The sequence below is a fragment of the Anabrus simplex genome, chromosome 1 (assembly GCF_040414725.1).
Source record: "Anabrus simplex isolate iqAnaSimp1 chromosome 1, ASM4041472v1, whole genome shotgun sequence".
NCBI classification, from domain to species: domain Eukaryota; kingdom Metazoa; phylum Arthropoda; class Insecta; order Orthoptera; family Tettigoniidae; genus Anabrus; species Anabrus simplex.
In genome coordinates, this window is record NC_090265.1 from 346,579,738 (window position 1) to 346,601,476 (window position 21,739).

General features: G+C 38.9%; 1 protein-coding gene across 1 annotated transcript in view; it reads right to left on the reverse strand.

Moving 5' to 3' along the window:
* LOC136866277 (lysocardiolipin acyltransferase 1-like) overlaps positions 1 to 21,739 on the reverse strand; it is a 62,854-nt gene that overhangs the window by 1,021 nt on the left and 40,094 nt on the right. The window contains exon 5 of the mRNA XM_068226521.1: positions 3,989 to 4,106. Coding sequence (XP_068082622.1) covers positions 3,989 to 4,106 — 118 coding nt within the window. The remainder of the gene's footprint in view (positions 1 to 3,988; positions 4,107 to 21,739) is intronic.

Here is a 21,739-nt window from a genome sequence, read left to right on the forward strand (position 1 = left end):
TATGCACTTACTTGCAAAAAAAATTCCACACACTGAACAGACTCGAACTATACTCATTGCTATACACTTGTCAATCAAAGAGGGTGATATTTGAACAGTAAACTCTGTGTGTAAACCTAAACTCGATAACTGGCTGTGTATACCAGCCCACTCAGTTCTCCATTCACGCAATGGGTAATCATACTGCAAATTGTTATGTAATAACGCAGTGATGGTACAGAGAAGATGGCTATACAATTAAGAAGTTCTGAGAACCAATGTATGTGGCAACAGTGTACCAATGAGTGAGAGACTTGAATTTCTGAGCTTCTGGGCTGCTCAGTTCTGCTCAGACCTGTTGTGCCCATTGTGATCAGACAGCAGTAGACTCATTTGTTCAGTGTAATTGGGCATCTTTTAGAGTTTGGTTCCTTCACACACTCATTGACCAGAGTGTTCAAGCAGACCAGGCTGAGTAGCTCAGATAATAGAGCACTGGCCTTCTGACTCCAAAGTAGCAGGTTCGATCTTGACTCAGTCCGGTGGTCTTTGAAGGTGCTCAAATATGCCACCTTTTGTGGGTAGATTTAACTGGCACGTAGAAGAACTCTTGCAGAACAACATTCCAGCACCTTGGCATCTCTAAAAACTATCAAAGTAGTTAGCGGATGTGAAACCAATAATATTATTGTTCAAGCACGAAGCTTTCAGATGGTTAATGCACAGAGTCTTCATGAGTAATGACCTAAAACTGCATACCAAACTCATGGTGTACAAAGCTGTTGTCATTTCCACGCTGCTGTATGGCTGTGAAACTTGGATACTCTATCGCTGTGATATCAAAAAACTTGAGCGCTTCCACCAACAGAAAATGAGATTCATCTTGAATATTAAGTGGGAGGACTATGTGACCAACACGGCAGTTCTCGTCAAAGTGCAGCTAAATAGCATTGAGGCAACAATCATCACTCATCAACTGAGATGGTTAGGCCATGTTCACCACATGGGTGATATCAGGCTTCCCCGCCAAATTCTTTATGGTGAACTTTGCTCTGGCAGTAGACCTCAGGGAGCCCCTCTTAAGTGTTTTAAGGACCAGCTGAAACACATCATGAAGCCAACTGGTATAAATATACAGACATGGGAAGAATGTGCTGTGGACCGCTCACTGTGGCGGAACACTACATCCACCGCTGTCAACTTGTTTGAAAGAGAATGCTGCAGACATCAAGAGGCCAAGCGTCAAGCAAGAAAACTCCATCAATTACAACCCCGCCCTCCTCCATCCATTCAGTGTGATTTGTGTGGGCATATGTTTAATGCCAGGATTGGTCGATTTAGTCATCGTAAACACTTCCATAAACTGAGTTGAACTGGTCAATGTATGCAGGAAGAAGTTATATATACTCGGATTGAGTTATAGCCGACGACGACTCTGTACAATATCAGATTTTTTGGTGATGTGGTGCACTATAATGTACCCTGTACAGGGCATCTCAATTTGGTGGTTACCCATGCCCAGAAGGAATCTAAATTTGTTGCTAAACAGCACTTATCTTAATGCCTCAAGTGGCCATGTCACCCAATCAATCAATCAATCAATCACTACTGATCTGCATTTAGGGTAGTCGCCCAGGTGGCAGATTCTCTATCTGTTGTTTTTCTAGCCTTTTCTTAAATAATTGCAAAGAAATTGGATATTTATTGAACATCTTCCTTGGTAAGTTGTTCCAATCCCACTCTGGAAGCTCAAACGGATCCATTACTGTTGAAGTGTTAATGGAAGATGATGTAAGAGAAGTTATATATACTCGGATGAGAAGACAGATTCTGTTCTAACAGTTGTCTTGATATCATACTGATTGCCACAGGATACTTCACATATGATGTTACAGTCTCTGGATGGGGACTGCCAACACCCTAGGATTGGCTACTGCTTGTTGAATGATGAGAATCTTCTCCTACCTGGTAGTCTGCCAGTGTCCTCCAGAGCCTGCCCAATGTGCATACATTCCATCCTGTTCCCACTGCTCTTAATACTGTTGGACAGGTAGTGAATAATTTGTCAATGACTACCCCCCACCGCCTGATGACACAGTCTCTCTCAAACTATGTCATAAAACAACTATCAGATGTTTGTTGAATACATTGTTGAATGTGCCTTTGAAGCTCGTCAAAGTGCAGCTAAATAGCATTGAGGCAACAATCATCACTCATCAACTGAGATGGTTAGGCCATGTCTTCTCTGATGTCTCACAGTAGTTCTTATGACACATGCTGGAGGAATATTTACATCCCTGCACGAGCATTCACCACCTAAATGGGATCAACGACACAAATGCCAGTTGTAATATTGTTTGCCAATTTTTGCTGTTCATGTTGCTTTTCTTCTGCCGGTCTGAATTTCTCAGTCGGTAGAGCACTGGCCTTCTGAACTGAAGTTAGCAAGTTCGATCCTTGCTCAGTCCAGAACTCCTGCAGGACTTAATTCTGGCACCTCGGTATCTCTGTAAACCATAAAAATAACACTAATTGTCCAACTCATTGGCTGAATGGTCAGCGTACTGGCCTTCGGTTCAGAGGGTCCCGGGTTTGATTCGCGGCCAGGTTGGGGATTTTAATTGCTTCTGATTAATTCCTCTGGCTTGGGGACTGGGTGTATGTGTCCATCCCAACACTCTCCTCTTCATATTCAGACAACATACCACACTACCAACCACCACAGAAATACTCAATAGTGATTACATCCCTCCATATAGAGTTGGCATCGGGAAGGACATCTGGCCGTAAAACAGGGCCAAATCCACATGTGTGACGCAGTTCGCACCCGCAACCCCACAGGTGTGGGAAAAAAGCGGTAGGAAGAAAAAGAAAAAGCATTAACATTAATTAATTATTAACTTTCATTCTGGATGCACATACATTTTTGAAAGTGTATACAAATGATAAATACTAGGGCTGTTTCTTTACTAGTGGCAACAGTGTTCTATGCATACCAGGAAACGAAACCAATTTTTCTTATGTGTACAGATGTTAGTGAGGTACCCAACCTACCTCACAGTACATAGACTCATCCATCCAACGCTCCACGCATGCACTGTGATCCAAAAATAGCGTCGAAGATGTTTTGAAGAAAGGAACAACGCAGCTGGATTAAAATTGAATGTGCAACAAAATGATGCTCTGCAAACCCACTTGGAACAGTATGAGCATGAAGAGGGAGTTTTCTTACACCATATCATAATGATGGATGAGGCATGGGCCAATCTTATGAGCCCAAACTGAAACAGTAATCAAATAAATGGCATCAGTACAAGTCCCTACAAAAGTTAAAAGTATACCGGAACCCCAGCAATGTGAGGGTGGTGGTAATTCTGGTGTATGACTATGATGGTGTTATCTTAACGCATACTGTACCCCAAGGACAGACCGTCAATGTGCAGTATTACTGTTCATTTCTGGAACATCATCTGTGACCAACATTGTGCAAGAAACAACACTCAGTACTTTCTGCGGACATTCCTATCATTTGGCAGGACAGTGCTCAGATACATGTCGCACAGCTGATGGCTGATTTCTGCACTTGATGAGGCTGGGAAGTGCTCTGCCATCCTCTATACTCTCTGGACTTGTATTTTTTATTTGATACCAAAGAGGAAGAAACCACTTCATGGCATCTGTTTCTGAACTGTTCTGAAAGTTCTGTAAGTGATAGACAGCTCTATTCACACCATGCTGTGAACAGGTGCTATAGTAAAGAGTAGATACTATTGCTTCAACATTACTGACAATGGGTTCTACACAATGCTGGAGACTACACTGAGGGACTTCAGACATTTCATAGAGGCATCTGTTTTGTGTTGGTTGTAACGAATAGTTGCCAATAATAAAGAAACAGCCCTCATATGCCGGTAAGTTCTATTAAAAAGGCATAATACTGGGTTTAAAAACTAATGTAATTTCTACTGGAATTATGACAATATTCATTTTTAATATTAAATGTTATTACCTCTTGATTTTAAAGTGGACTTCCTGAGGAAATCGTCCTCTCAGCAAGTCTGTTTCTTGTTGTGGCACATGGTATGGATACCCAACTGTTATATCATATACTGCATCCAACTGTCCATCTGGAAACATACAGTTATCATTTTAATGATGTATGACTAGAAATTCATTGTGTACTTGTCATGATAACAGGAAATAGGATCAATAAAGTACTGAACAACTTGGTCATATCATTTCATCATTCAAGTTCTATATGTACTGGTACTAGACCACAAGATTTCTGGATATGTGAAGTATATTAGAACTATTATGTGATGTCTTGAAATATAAATAAATAAATAAATAAATAAATAAATAAATAAATAAATAAATAAATAAATAATTTTAAAAAATCAGATAGTGCCTGTTATTAAATGTTTTCTTTGTTAGGTATTTTCTAATTTTATTTATCCTGACTTAGTTTTGACAGACTGAAGAACTTCACAGATATAGATTAAGTTGAAGGGGAAAAGAAATGGCTTACACTATTTAAAAAACACACACATGCATTTTCATCAGAGCATTATAGGTAATGTCCCTGCCTTCTTATCAAAGCTTGGTCTATAATAATAGTCATGGCCTCAACTACCATGCACAAGTATTTTTAAAATGCCATTTAGGCTACCTAGGTGTCAATTTTGATGTTTTGTTTTTCTCTGGCAGAGAACGCGGAATTTCGTACGACATGAAGTGTCAAATGGATTGTTTTCTGTCCTTCAAAAATACAACTGTTTCTGCCAGGTATGAACCTGTAATCTTGAGATCTGGGACCCAACACTCTACCACTCATCTACAGGGTAAAAGCACTGGTAATAGTAATCATAAAAATAATAATGAGAACACAGTGGAAGGACGAACCTACTTATATGTAGGTATTATGCAAACTACAGGCATTAGTTAGTTACTGATCAAGAAATATTTAGTGAATTTTTCAAATAGTTGTTGCAAATATTGAAGAAACCTGAACAGCAAACCTTTGTGAAAAGCCAAGAAAGGACTTGCTTAAAGGCTCGATTCCCTGGAAGAACTCTCCATATCTGCCACCTCAATATCAAAGGCATCAGCATATTAAAATGTCAAATATTACATAAGATCCACAGAGACAAAGTGGATGTATAGAAATGTATAGGCTTTTGGGCTTATGCTGTGTCAAGAAAATAAGGTGAATTCTTTACGTTTTGCAGAGAAGGTGCTGGCCTTCTGACCCGAACTTGGCAGGCTTGATCCTGGCTCAGTCTGGTGGTATTTAAAGGTGCTCAAATACGTCAGCCTTGTGTTGGTAGATTTACTTGCACATTAAATAACTCCTGCAGGACAAAATTCTGGCACCTTGGCATCTCCAAAAACCATAAAAGTAGTTAGTGGGATGTAAAATTGATGCTTCCACAAAGACGTACACAAAATGCTATCACTTGGGTACTCTGTTTTTATTTACAATTGATGTACACATTACACACACATCAATAAACCACCATTTTGAACAGCAGCCTATCACAAAGAATAAGAAGACTAAGGCTGCCATCTTAAAACAGTTGACCGCTATGGTAGCATGTCGGTATAAGCACAACATGAGTTCACAGAAACAATTCCTGTTAAACAATAACTCAACTCCACCATTGAGACTGTCTCTTTATATATGTTGCCTGACCAGGCTTTTAGAAGGATGTTACACAACACATTTTCTTGTAAATTCTAGAGTGCCTAATAGCCTTTTTATAATGTAAAGAACTTTCTACAACCATCTGGTGCCAAAGATACGTCATTCTGGATATTACAGTGTGTTGCACAATGTTACTTTGGATTATACATCATATATACAGGTAATAATAAATTATATACTATTAATTATGGGTTCTTACATTAAATAAACTCATATTGATATATATATATGCAGCACATGTTTCATGACATAACCTCACAAATTAATCGATCGTCCATACTTAACTAGGCCTACGTAAATAATAATAATACTAATAAATGGATATAAACCCTTCATAGCCATACCTCACAAGTCATAATTATAATAATCAATATTTGAATTATTTACCCATGGGTTAAAGAATATTGTTTCCAAGTTATATTAGACTATTACACTTGCATCAAAATAAATAACATTACTTAAAATAGAAGTAGGAATGAAGATGCCAGTCATCCAAAGTTCACAACACACGTGAAGGAACTTCTCCAAAGCTAACTGGGACCAATTTTCTCAAGATCTTGATTTAATATCCAATGGATTTCTCCCATCCCTGATAACTTCCAGAAGTTCAATAAACACATATCCAGAGGCATTCGGTAACAGTATGTACCATGTTGGAGCAATATCAGGGAGCTTTTGTATCAAGATACTCTGCAGAGTGGTCAGACAGAAATAGCAGATAATCTCATTAGCAGTTTGGGTAAAGATAGAAGGAAAATATGGACAAAAATGATTGAGGAACTAGGTTTCAAGCATTCGAGTGAAAAAGCTTTGAGCCTTCAAAATAAGCTACCCACAAACTGTAGGCACATTAGGAAGTCAAACTAGATAGAATAGCAGACTGAATTGTACAGATGTCCAGGGTTAAATCAGACAGAGCACTTTCCAAAGTAATTAGAAGACACCTGCAAAACCTAAGAAAATCATGCTCCTGTATACAGGAGCTAGCATCACCATTTACTAGAGATTAAACAACAATGGCCATCTAAAGCTGGAAAATGGGCAAGATGACAGGCTTTGACAACATTCACAATTTTCCTTGTTTACTGTGGTAAAAAATGCTGACATTTTTACACCCATCCAACACACAGATGAACTGCCACGGGAGTTAAAGAGATCAAAGATCATTGTTGTCTTGAAACTGCGAAAATCACTCATTGCTTCTGAATGTTATAGACTCAGAGCTATATTAAGCTCTACCTACAAGCTGCTGGAAAAGCTGATCTACAAAAGAATCACTCTGGCCAGTTTCAAAGATCCTCCCTATAGAACAAGAGGGCTTTAGATCAGGATGAAGTTGTGGAGACAAAGTACTTGCTCTGACAACATTTATTGATGGTAGATTTTAATAAAAATACTTCTATTGCAGCCAAATAGCCATACAAAGGGTATAGAAAAATACACTAAAAATATCAATACCGGTACTGACTTACATCTAATAAATTGTTTCAGTAACAAACTCAATATAAGTTATAAAAATTCCTTCTTGATATTATTGAATAATTCGTAAAGTACAGAGTACTAAATAAAATTTGGGAAGAAAATGAAATCCACAGTGAATGGAGGCAAGGAGTGATTAAGAAAGGTGATCGAAAGAAGTGTAACAACTATAGAGGCATAACCCTTCTGTCTCATGGGTTGAAACTATATGAGACCAATCTGGAGAGAAAAATCAGAAAATTTGTTGAACCAAATCTTGAGGAAGAACAAAATGGATTTAGAGCGAACAGATCAATGCTAGACCTAATTTTTCAACAAGAATGCTCTTTGAAAATACTGGGATAAGAATAGAATGGTTATAGTCAGTGGCGTATCCTGGAATCTCCACTGAGGCATGCAACTAGTAACCATGCAGTTAACACAACGTATTAAGTAAATTTCAATTCTACTCACCCTAATTACATGTAGGTGAACTCGAGCCAAACAGTTTTACTGTAAGTTTCTGGATTGAACGTGCGTACACAATTCTTGTTTTCTGTTTTTAAATTTACGAGGGTCCGCCTCTGTGGTGTAGTGGTTAGTGTAATTAGCTGCCACCCCCGGAGGCCCGGGTTCGATTCCCGGCTCTGCCACGAAATTTGAAAAGTGGTACGAGGGCTGGAACGGAGACCACTCAGCCTCCCGAGGTCAACTGAGTAGAGGTGGGTTCGATTCCCACCTCAGCCATCCTCGAAGTGGTTTTCCGTGGTTTCCCACTTCTCCTCCAGGCAAATGTCGGGATGGTACCTAACTTCAGGCCACGGCCGCTTCCTTCCCTCTTCCTTGTCTATCCCTTCCAATCTTCCCATCCCCCGCAAGGCCCCTGTTCAGCACAGCAGGTGAGGCGAGGTACTGGTCATCCTCCCCAGTTGTATCCCCCGACCCAGAGTCTGAAGCTCCAGTACACTGCCCTTGAGGAGGTAGAGGAGGGATCCCTCACTGAGTCCGAGGGAAAAGCCAAGGGTCTCCCGGCTTTTCAAACTGATTTACAATTATATACGTTTTAGACTCATCCATCGTTAATACCACATCTGCGCAAGATATAATAAAACACCGAAAATACAATGAATTAACTCACTAGTTAGCCACAACTCAAGCACTGGAGGTAAGTCACCCCAGTGGCATTGGTCAGTTTCGTCACGTTGGGTTCTCGCTGGGGGGTAATCTGTGGGTCCCGTTCGCTGTAAAGATGCTGACTTTCTCCAAGTTGCTAACAGATGGCAGAGGGTAGCACGGATATAGGGTGACAAATTCTGACCAAGTTTCAATTGCAGCGACATCGTTCGGAGGGTTTCAGAACTACGTCTGCCACCGAATGCAATTTTAAGATTGAATGCCTTTCTTCCTGAACTCGTCCATTCGCTGTCTCTTTCTTCCTAGAGTGGTGTAGACGGCGAGACTACACCAGCACCACACGTAGTCAAGCAACGGAACCAGTACAGTTGCGCGGACCTTTTGAACTTCTGAGAGATGAAGTCGTTAATATTCGACTTGAAACAACCTAAAATCGTACACCAGACAGTTCTTTGTGTTATCATAACGTATGCAATGAATGCCTTGCATTCAAGGAGAATACGCCCCTGGTTATAGTTGTATTCCTGGATACTGAGAAGGCATATGATCATGTACCACGTAAGCACATATGGGAATGTCTGAGATGTAAAGAAGTGCCAGATGAGATTATAGCTCGAGTAAAACAACTATATCGAGAGACAAAGAGCTGTGTGCAAATTCAAGGAGGCAGGTCAAAGTGTTTTGAAACCAAGAGCGAAGTCCAACAAGGAAGTTGTCTATCACCACTTCTCTTCATTACTGTAATGGATGAGGTTATAAAAGCAGTGAAAATGAAGGATCAGACAACAAATGCACTTGTATTTGCTGATGATGTTATGCTATGGGGTGAGACAAAAGTAGAAGTTCAAGCTAAACTAGATCTTTGGCAAGAAGAATTTGAAAGAATGCGAATGATCATCAGCCAAACTAAAACTGACGGTTTAGTGATGAGTCGAAATCCTGAAGTAGTCCACCTGCGAGTGCAAAATGATGAAGTATACATTATCAATAACTTCAAATGCCTAGGGAGCTTCGTTTCTTCTGACAACACCATAAACCAATAAATAGGCAATAGAATACAAGCTGCATCAAAATTCTACTACTCCATTTGTCAATTACTTTGGTACGACTCATTTCCCCAAGCTTACAAGCTCACACTGTACAAAACATATCTTATACCAATTCTAAAATACGGACTGAAAGCAGCAATGTTGACTAGATCTGCACAAAGTCGCCTACAGACCACTGAAATGAAGTTCCTTCGACCCTGTCTCCAAAAGACAAGGAGAGACCAAATAAGGAGGGAAAATATTTGGCAACAACTTGGACTGGACAGGATTCTCTTGGAAACCTTAGAATGAAGCAGACTACGGTGGTATTGTGCCATTTCACTGTTTGCAGTGAAGTTTATTTGGAACGAAAATGGTGACTAGGCCATGAGAACATTAGCAATAAAACGTCAAAGTATTCATAAATGTTAAAAGAATGATGCTTTCATCAGGTGCTTGAGGGGAATGAAATATAGAAGGTGGTGAGAAAGAAAGACGTCAGAGTATTGTTAAAATGTATTATTGAAAAATAACATTCAATTTCACTGGAGACAATTTCACGGGAACATCGCGAGACATCGGCAATAAAGGATTTCTTCAAATCCGTAGAATAAAACTGTACAGTCGGATCGGAAGATTACCTCATTGCTACGTCACGAAATCCCAACAAGGTGACGTATCAAACGATAAGGTTTAATCTTAAGAAGCTAAAGAATAATAACTACTGTTGCGCAAGACATAGAAAACGTTATATTACAGTCAGATTGAAGCCTTACTAGACGTATTGAAAGACTCTAAAACATCATAAGATATTGTTTTAAGAAGCGGTAGTCACAGATTATCAATAGATTATAGTAGGCTGTGTGTCTGTAAGATGACGAAAATGACCATGTTGATGTACTTTTCTGTTCCAACTGCGCAAGAAACCAGAGACATCATGTGCTAAAGAAGCAGAGGCAGGAGCTACCTGGGTTATGGTGACACGAGCCGACAAATCAAGCCCATGACGACCGGCGATGACCTAAGACCGTCCCAGATGTTTCTGAAAGGATGAGAGGATACCGTAAACCCAAACACAGCATGTCCTAGCCAGCTGGACATGTGACAGCAACAATGGAAACAGGAGGAAAGATAAGTCATTACAATTATTCCTTATGTGAGAAATTCAAATCATATTTTGTTTTGGAAAGTGCCATTCTATATCTTATGTTTCTTTATTGAAAGATATATATACGAAGTGCTATCTTAAGTTTTCCAAAGAAGTGAAGTTACATGAAAAGACAACCAAAGTAATGACGTTAGAGATTATTAGGTAATCATCTAACATGAATGACAAATCCATTGATGTGGGAAGTGGTTAGCCAGTGATAATTTAATTTTACGTTTGCAATGTTACCGGTATCAATTTTGAATGAGATGAGGTTAATTTAGCTTTAATCCGAATATAATGCGACATTGGTGAACATTAGGTTTACATTAGGACATGTACTGTTAAGCTGAGATGAAATGAGATCGTATATAGGATATAATAACGTCGTAGCAAGATATATGGAAATATTTTATGGAATTTTAAAAAGATTGAGAACAGAATGGAATAATCAGGTGGATGGCTGATGATGACAGAGAAACATGCGTCAAGTTGAAATGAATTAATATGTTTATTGTAATGTAGAGTGAAGTAAGAGATGTATAATCTGAAATGAGTAATTTATATGTGAAGAATGGTAGAAGTTAATGATGAATAGTGATGGCGACGATTATTGTTTTGTCGTAAAGGAAGTTATAGATTATTTTAGCGACGACAGGTCAATTTACGTAATTTGAGATAGAGAATGGTTATAATTGGTTCTCAAATATCTGTTAATTATTCAGCAAGCCATATATATCACTAGTTATGATCTAGATAACGTTCCCATGTTGACTCCTACCTATTAGATCATCAAATAATTCCAGATAGGAAGAGTAGCACAAATGTAGCCTATATCTATACAATTTTTCTAACCACAAATATTCTCATTCAGATTAGGAAAGCTAGGAAGCTTATTTAACTGCATTAATCGATATCATTGGTAACTTTTCTCTATAATTGAAGGCTAATGGTGATTGATAGAGTCTTCTTACAAGCTAGATCACTTGATATCCAGCAGAATCTAGTTAAATAGTTGTCAAATATGAATGTTAGCACAACAACAGTCGCATAATTACTATGTGGGCACTTAAATTAATTTCGGAGATTAATAATTATTTTAAATGAACAATTAAAGTAAATATAGGTCATGACATTTTGATCATGTTATTTTAAATGGAGTAATGACTTACCTAATGAATTATCTTTCTCTCCATATGAAGTGAAACATAATACCAAGATATTTAAAGTGTTTGAAGTGTTTGAGATATTTGAAATATGTGAAATATTTAAAATATTTATAATAATTGAGAAAACATTTCCTTATAACAATTAACATTGCCGGTAATTGAGTATGAACAGCTACCTACTGTCAAATGAATCTATCACACTGTGATGTGATGATGGAATATTTAGCCTAAGTAAAAGCAAGTAAGAGTTTTGGAAGCATTTCATGCAACGTTTGATGAAAGATGATAATATGATTTAATTTTATTCATAACTTATTCAACACAAAGAATTTGCGTCAGACACATTTTTATAGCTCCCATTCAGGATTGTAAATATTGTAAACATATTTTTTTATTTAGTTGGAGGCCTCTAATTTGAAAACTTTTAAGATTAATTGATGAGACATGAAGTCAGTTGTTTACTATTTATTTCTTCAACATGACATTCAAAATATTTAAACCACTTTAAGATTTTTCCTTATTTTTAATAAATAGTATTATAGTACCGGTATATAAAACTTAATTATTCTTTCAATGACTCCCTAGGATAAATATTTAGTTTTAAGTCACTGTTAGTTAAGCATGATAGTAAGTCATGCGGAAACTAACCAGATTACGAACAGGAGACGTCTGTTGCGTAGGTTAGGTTTATCCGACAGCATACCCCGGCGATTTTCTCTCGATGTGGAACCCTTAGCACAGAAATCTGATTTATTTAGACATTGATATTGTATTCGAGCTAGCCTGGATCTTACGCGACTCGACCTGGACGCGGGAATGGCGCAGTATGGAACTATAAGAATGATGGCTCCAATTAGGACCCCAAGAGCATACTATGAAAGGAATGTTGTTGCTAAGAGGCCCAAAGGAAGGCCTCATGATAGTTGGGAAAAGCAAATTTTCAAAGACCTTGCCAGATGTGATGTAAATTGGCAGCAAAAGTAGAACATCAGCTGTGGATGGACAGGACAAACTGGAAGAGGCTAGCAACCACCCACACCCAGCTAGCTGGAGCAGAAAATCGATAATGATGATGATGATGATGATAAATTTGTGGAGATATGCGTGCAGGTGTTTAAATTTCAAGGTACACTACTGTTCTTTACTATACTCACTCAAAGACTTTGTACGATTTTTTGTACTTATCAAGATGACATCTTTTGGATTTTCTCTGGCATAGTTTGCACACACAGTTTTCATTCAGTTGGTAGAAATAGGCATTTTCACAGAACTTATGGTGGAATCCATAGACAGCTAGTCGTGTGATGGTGCTTCATAATTCCTGATTGGGACCCACCCAAATTATATGCATCGTGCAATGTTCACAGACCTCATGGCTATGTCTGACACTTATGGAGAGATGAGTTAATGTATAAACTCCTAAAACCCTTACAGTGGAAAAAAGTACAAATCTAAACAGTCCTGCTTTCAGATAGAATAATTCCAGTGTTCATGAACAATACCCTCGGCAAACTGAAACGACTATAACAAAAAATGGTAAACAATGGTCTCCTATGAGGTTCCTTTGTAGCCCATCTGTTATTCAGTGTTTATCTGGTAGACATCCCAGAAGCAGTGTCAAGAAAATTTACTTATGCCATTGATCTCTGCATAGCCACCCAACACATAAAATTTAACAGCCTTGAGGACATGCTAATAAAAGTTCTCTGCCTACTGACCAATTTCTTTCAAAAGTGGGATCTGACACCAAGGACAACCAAAACAGAAACATCTTTCATCTGAGTAACATACTGGCACAGATCACCTTAAAAGTAAACCTCCTTGAAATCATCCGGCTCCATGGCTAAATGGTTAGCATGCTGGCCTTTGGTCACAGGGGTCCCAGGTTCGATTCCCGGCAGTTGGGAATTTTAACCATCATTGGTTAATTTCGCTGGCACGGGGGCTGGGTGTATGTGTCGTCTTCATCATCATTTCATCCTCATCACGACGTGCCAGTCGCTTACGGGTGTCAAATCAAAAGACCTGCACCTGGCGAGCCGAACATGTCCTCGGACACTCCCGGCACTAAAAGCCATACGCCATTTCATTTTTCCTTGACATCATTTTTCTGTATAACCCAAACACAAAATATCTTTGTGTAACACTGGATCGGACACTATCATACAGTAAACATCTATCCAGCCTTGTGGCCAAACTAAGTACAAGAAACTACATCCTATTTAAACTCTGTGGCAGCACATGGGGATCCACAATGATAACTTTTCGAACTTCTGCACCAAGCCTGGTGTATATAACAGCTGAATACTGTTTACTATCTGGCTGAAGTCCAGCTCCATGGTTAAATGGTTAGCGCGCTGACCTTTGGTCACAGGGGTCCTGGGTTCAATTCCTGGCAGGGTTGGGAATTTTAATCATAATTGGTTAACTCCCCTGGCACGGGGACTGGGTGTATGTGTTGTCTTCATCATCATTTCATCCTCATTATAATGCGCAGGTCGCCTACGGGTGTCAGATCAAAAGACCTGCACCAGGTCTCTCCGGAGACTACATGCCATTATTATTATCATCAGGCTGAACAGCACCCAAACAAAGAAAATTGACACTGTCCTGAATCAGATAATGTGGATAATCAGCATGTCATAAAAACAACCCCACTGCACTGGCTTCTAGTCCTTAGCCACATCCTTCCACCAGGTCTATGCTGCATGAACAATCTTGTCCAAGAAGCACATAAAATACAGCCAATAAATCACTTCCAATTCACAAAGACATCCATAAAATCGTATCAACCTGATTGAAATCCAGACATCCTGCTCTGCTGCTGGCTCAGAGGCTGATGAAAGGAAATTACTCTGGATTGTGAACCTGGAATGAAGAATAGATTGCAATGGTCCCCAGTGAATCAAGATCGATCTTGAACCCTGCGCAGCCCCCACACAAATTTCATATTTTGCAGAATGTATAGGTCCCAATAAACAGAGTGCACACTGGGCATGGAAGAAGTGGCGATGCACTCTTGGTGTTATGGCCTTCTCCAAGCTGTAACTGTGGGGAAGAATTCCAAACAGTGTGACACATCACTTTCAGGTGCCCACACAGAGCCTTCTTCAAGACTATTAAGGCCTTCTGACCATGTAAATAATTGCCGTTAAGTTGCTGTAACAACTAGACATCCTAGTTAAGTTCACGTTTTTCATCTGCTAATTTATGTACATTTATATTTTGCTTATTTTGGGTTTTGTACGAGGGTCAAGTCACAAGTCATGGCAACTATTTCTTTCCTCGCAAACAGGAGACAACAGAGAAAATCTAAGATATGCATTTGGAAGTATAGGACATGTACTTATGTATAGTGTCTGAAGACAAATTCTGACTTCAGGAGATTCTCGTAGAAAAGTGACAGAACATAGGCCATTGGTAAACATTGTTTTATTATTGTAGACAGCAAATACACAAGAATACGTACAAAGAACAGGTCTCCACTGGTTACAGACCTTCCAAATAATCACCCAAGGTTTACACTGTGCATTGCCAGTGGTACATCTTTGTCCATGGACACTGGAGAGCCTAGGTAAGACAAATCGGCAATTGATACTCTACCCCGTTTGAATGTCTCCATCTACCTCGCCATTGTTCTATAGGGCATGGCATGCACACCTAATGCTTCCCGCAGCTCTGCATGGCATTGGCGTGCATTTTTCTCTTTACTGTATTGTTTATATCTCTCTCTCCATTTGCATATTGCTTTTTCTTTCACTTTTTTGTTTATATTCTGTTTTGTAATTATTCTTTGTATTTTCTTGTTATTGGCTTTACGTCACACTGACACAGATAGATCTTATGCCGACGAAGGGACAGGGAAGAGCTAGGACTGGGAAGGAAGCGGCCGTGGCCTTAATTAAGGTACAGCCCCAGCATTTGCCTGGTATGAAAATGGGAAATCACAGAAAACCAGAAAACCATCTTCAGGGCTGCCGACAGTGGGGTTCGAACCCACTATCTCCCAAATACTGGATACTGGATACTCTGTTTTTTTGGGTCATCAGTCCATAGACTGGTTTGATGCACCCCTCCATCTCACTCCATCCTGTGCTAACTTTTTCATTTCTCCATAACCACTACATCCTACATCTATTCTAATCTGTTTTTCATATTCATACCATGGTCTACTCCTATGGTTTTTACTGCTTATACTTCCCTCAAAATCTAACTGAACAAACCTTGGATGTCTTAAGATGTGTCCTATCATTCTGTCTCTTCTTCCTGTCAAATTTAGCCAAATTGATCTCCTCCCACCAATTCGATTCAGTATCTCTTCATTCGTGATTCGATCTACCCACTTCACCTTCAGCATTCGTCTGTAACACCACCTTTCAAAAGCTTCTATTCTCTTTCTTTCTGAGCTACTGTAGTTATCATCCATGTTTCGCTTCCATACAATGCCATCCTCCAGTTGAAAGTCTTCAAAAAGTCTTTCTAATCCTACATCAATGTTCGAAGTGAGCACATTTCATTTTTTAAGAAAGGTCTCCCTTGCTTGTGCTAGTCTGCATCTTAGAGTATGTCCTCCTTCTGCCAGCATTAGTTATTCTACTACCCAACTAACAATATTCATCTACTTCCTTTAAGACTGCATTTCCTAATCTAAATACCTGACTTTGTTCCACTACACTCCATTACTTTTTTTTTGGAATTTGTTTATTTTCATCTTGTACTCCTTCTCCAAGACTCATTCAGCAATTTCTCCAGATCTTCTACAGACTCAGATAAAATAACATCATCATCATCATCGGCAAATCTCAGATTACCTCTCCTTGGATTGTGATTCCTTTTCCAAATTCCTTTTTGATTTCCTTCACCACCTGTTCTGTATACTGTAAACACTGAAAAGGAGTGGGGACAAACTGCAGCCTTACTTCACTCCTTTCTCGATAGCCTTCGGTTCTTATCACTGCAGACTGATTTTTGTACAAATTGTAGATAATTCTTCTTTCTTAGTATCTGATTCCGATCACCTTCACAATCTCAAATAGCTTGGTCCAGTCAGTATTATAGAATGCCTTTTCTAGATCTAGGAATGCCATGTACGTGGGCTTGTTTTCTGTAATTCGATCCTCCAAGGTCAGACGTAAAGTCAGGATTGCTTTATGTGTTCCTACATTTCTTCTGAAGCCAAACTGATGTTCTCCTAATTCAGCTTTAACTTGTCTTTCCATTCTTCTGTAAATAATACAAGTTAAAATTTTACAAGCATGAGATACTAAACTAATGGTGTGGTAGTTTTCACATTTGTCAGCACCTGTTTTCTGGGGAATAGGTATAACAACATTCTGTCTAAATTTAGATGGCACTTCTCCTGGATCAAACATCTTACACATTAAATGGAATAACCTTGCCATGCTTGTTCTAATACAATCAGTAATTCTGAGGGTTTGTCATCAATTCCAGCTCCCTTGTTCTTATTTAGGTCTCTCAAAGCTCTATCAAATTCTGACCTTAAACTTGGGTCTTCCATTTCATCAGCATCAACAACCTCTTCTTGTGCCTCGATTTTCCTGTGTGCAGCATCTATTTTTCCTACAACCATACAACCTTCAACATACTTGCACTTCCCTTTCAGCCATTCTTCTTTAGCTGTCCTGCATTTCCTATCTACTTCATTAATTGTCTGTGTTCCTTTTTGCCCTCCTCATTTTTTTGCATTCTTGTACTTATGCCATTCATCAGTCAGGTCTAATATCTCCCAAGTTATCCACTGATTCTTATTTGGTCTTAACTTTCTTCCTAACTCGTCTTCAGCAGCCCTACTGATCTCAGTCTTCATGACTGTCCACTCTTCATCTATTGTGTTTCCTTTAGCCTTTTAATTTAGTCCTTGTGCAACCTGTTCCTTGAAACAATCCAACACACTTTTTTCTTTCAACTTATCTAGAACCCATCTTCTTTGTTTCTTCAATTTCTTCAACTTCAGATGCATTTCATGACAACCAAGTTGTGGTCAGAGTCTACGTCTGCTCCTGGTAAGGTCTTGCAATCCAGCACTTGGTTTCTGAATCTCTGCTTAATCATAATAAAGACTATTTGATGCCTTTCTGTGTTTCCATGTCTCATCCACGTATACAGCCATCTTTTGTGGTGTTTGAACCAAGTATTAGCAAGGACTAAATTATGATCAGTGCAGAATGGAACCAGCTGACTTCTTTTATCGTTCCTTTGTCCCAGTCCAAATTCCCCTATGGCATTACCTTCTCTTCCTTGGCCTACCACTGCAATCCAGACTCCCATCACAATTGGATTCTCATCTCATTTTACGTATTGTATTTACAGTAATCTCCTCTATTCATATATTCTTTCAATGTCTATCTTGACAACAATCATTTGTTCACTATGCTGATCATAGTAGCTTACCCACTGCCCTAATTTTTTATTCGTTATTAAACCAATTCCTACATTTCCCATGTTTGATTTTGTGTTGATAATTCTGTAGTCGCCTGACCAAAAATCCTTTTCTTCCTGCTGACGTACGTCACTTATACCAACTACATCTAAATTTAGTTGATCCGTTTTTTTTTTTTTCTGATTCTCTAACCTACTACAAGGATTCAAACTTCTAACATTCCATGCTCTGACTTGCAGAATGTCAGTAGTCATCTTCCTGATGATTGCCTCATCTCGTGTAGTCCCTACTCAGAGATCCAAATGGGGACTGCCGGTATTTTACCTCCGGAAAAATTTATGCCAGAGGAAGTCATCATCAGTACATCATTCATTCATACAGAGAGAGCTGCATGTCCTCAGGGGATAGTTATGGCTGTAGTTTCCCATTGCTTTCAGCTGTGTAGCAGTATCAATACAGCTAAGCCATGTTAAAGTCATCATCAGTACATCATTCATTCATACAGAGAGAGCTGCATGTCCTCAGGGGATAGTTATGGCTGTAGTTTCCCATTGCTTTCAGCTGTGTAGCAGTATCAATACAGCTAAGCCATGTTAATTATGATTACAAGGCCATATCAGTCAGTCATCCAGACTGTTGCCCTTGCAACTCCAAAAGGCTCTGCCAGCCCCCTTTCAATGAACCATTCATTAGTCTAGTCTCTTGACATACCCATCAAATATACAGCTTGGCTATCTGCTTCTTTGGGACGTGCAAGCCTCCCCAATACATCAAGGTCATATGGTTCACAGGGAAGGACTTATACAAAATGGAGTAAATTATGCTGCCTTAAGAGATGAGAAGAAAAGGACGCATGACATTTGGAGCCGTACCGACAACTAAAGTACACTCTTTTGTCATGAAATCTGTCTTTTCAGCTGCAGATAAAATCATTACCAAATTGAACGTCCTGCTCAGAGTAACATTGAAAAAGGTAAATTCATGTTCGAGAATGACTTCCAGAGAAGTTGAATAAAGTGTATGTTGGATTGCATCAAAGTTTCAGCTTATCACACTACATTGTTCCACACACACACACACACACTCTCTCTCTCTCTCTCTCTCTCTCTCTCTCTGGTGAGGAGGGAGTTAGCCCGGTTCCGGTAATACTGATATAGATATTGATTCCTATGGTATCCGGTAATACTGACGACTGAATGGAAATGAAATAAGAATTGAATCGATAGTATGATCGATAGATAGGAATTTTCTAAACCTTTGTTATCTTAAGCCAACAACTGTGTCACACATACATTATATAACAGTATATAACATTTCTCGATGTGAATCTTGTTCCTAGCATGAATTCTATGTTTTGGCTTTGCTCTGTAAACAACAACAGTACTAGTACATAAAGTGTATTCCAGATGTCTCACGGCAATTCATAGTTTGTGTTCAAAGGTTGCCAATACGAATCTCGAAGATTGCCAAGGTCTACCGATTCAGCACTAGGGAGTCCAGGTATCACTAAAAGTTTTGCGAGTAATAAATACATACATACATACATACATACATTTTCATTATAGGCTGTTAGCCTTTCAGTGTTCAGTCTGCAAGCCTCTGTGATTTTACTAAACTTTGCCACAATCCTCTATTTGTAACTTGCTTGTTTAGTTTTATATCTCTTATTTTTAAGTCATTAGAAACTGATTTTAACCATCATAGTCTTGGCCTCCCTTTACTTCTCTTACCCTCCATGACCAAGTCCATTATTCTCCTAGGTAACCTGTCCTCCTCCATTCAGTTCACATGACCCCACCCCCAAAACCAGTTTATGTGTATAGCTTCATCAATCAAGTTCAATCCAACTCAGTTTTTATCTCCTCATTCTGAGGACCTCTTGCCATTGTTCTCACCTACTTGTACCAGTGACCATTTTTGTTGCTTTCATGTCTGTTATTTCTAACTTATGAATAAGATACCCTGGGTCCACCCGGCTTTCACTCCCGTAAAGCAAATTTGGTATGAGAAAAGACCTGTGTAAAGAGTTTTGTGCAGGAGCTGACTTCTTTCTTACAGAATATACTGATCGCAACTTTGAACTCGCTGCATTAGCTTTCTGTACCTTGATTCAGTCTCACTTACTGTACTATCATCCTAAATACTGGAAATGATTTACCGGTTCCAGCTTTGTATTCCCAACCTGACATTCAATTTTCTTAGGTTTCTTACCTACTGATATCACTTTAGTCTGGAAAGGCTAATTTTCATATCATACTCACTGCACCTATTTTTCAAGTTCCAAGATATCAGACTGCAGGGTTCGGCACAATCTGCCTTTAGACCAAGTCATCCAGATTGGCCAAACTGCTTATCACATTTCTACCTAATTGAATCCCTCCCTGCCACTTTATACTTTTCAATAGATGATCCATGTAAACTCTGAACAACAAATGGGAAATATTACAGCCTTGTCTAACTCCAGTAAGTACCTTAAACCATTTCTTTTTTCCTCTCCCTTTCTAAGATTCTTTATTACTGTCCAGGAAGGTTTCCTGCTGCTTGACTTAGCCTTTCCATGTTAGTACCGAAATCTTCACACAGCTTCTTTTTGGATTCAACAATTATTTGGTTAGCTCTGTTTCTTTCATTTGCGTACAACTCCATGCCTGCATCAGTCCTTTTATGAAGCCATTTCTGATACACCTTCTTTTTACATTTACAAGCTTCTCTCACTTTATCATTCCACCAAGATGTTTGCTTTTTACCATCTTTACACACAGTTGTTCCCAGGCTTCCATTGCTGTTTCTACTACAGTATCCCTGTATGCCATCCATTCTCTTTCTATATCCTGAAACTTCTTACACTCTGTTGTTTGGAACTTTTCATTAATGATGATGATGACGATGCTTGTTGTTTAAAGGGGCCTAACATCTAGGTCATCAGCCCCTTTCATTAATCATATACATGCATGTTCTAATTCCCTCATCCTGGAGATTTTCTACCCTTATTCATATGTAGACAGATTTCACTTTCTTTGTCTTAGGCCTAGGGATACTTAGTTCACTACAGATCAGACTGTGGTCTGTTTAATAAAAATCCTCCCAAAATACCTGCACATTCCTAACAGATTTCATGAATTCAAAGTCAGTTATAATATAGTCTGTTATGGATCTGCTTTCCCATGCTTATGCTTGAAGAATGTATTCGTAACTGCTAATCCCATACTAGCACAAAAATCCAGTAAACACTTCCCAGTCCTATTAGCTTCCATATCTTCCTCACTTTTACCCATCACCTTTCTGTATCCTTCAGTTCTATTTCTAACTCTCGCATTATAATCGCCCGTTAGCACTTACTGTTGACTCTAACTACGATGTCACTCAGTGACAACTTGCCAATTTCATCTTCATCTGCACCCTGTCATGGTGAATATACCAACTGAAATAAAGACGTTTTATGCTAAAATTCCAAGGTTAAGTCATTACCATAAGAGGCTATCAACAGTCAATTGTAAAAGATCCTGAAGGTTAAGACAATAAATTTATTGTGTTGTGCACAATGACATTTGCAAAAAGATACAAAAGTTGAAAGCTTGAAAAGCAGCTAGGATTGCTAAGATTTCTGGGGAATAATTAAGGCAATGAGTTGGCATATAGTGTCATATCTGAAATATTTATTTGATTACTGTTTGCTTGAAGGAGCTATATCAAATGAATGGAGAGTTGTTATAGTAACCA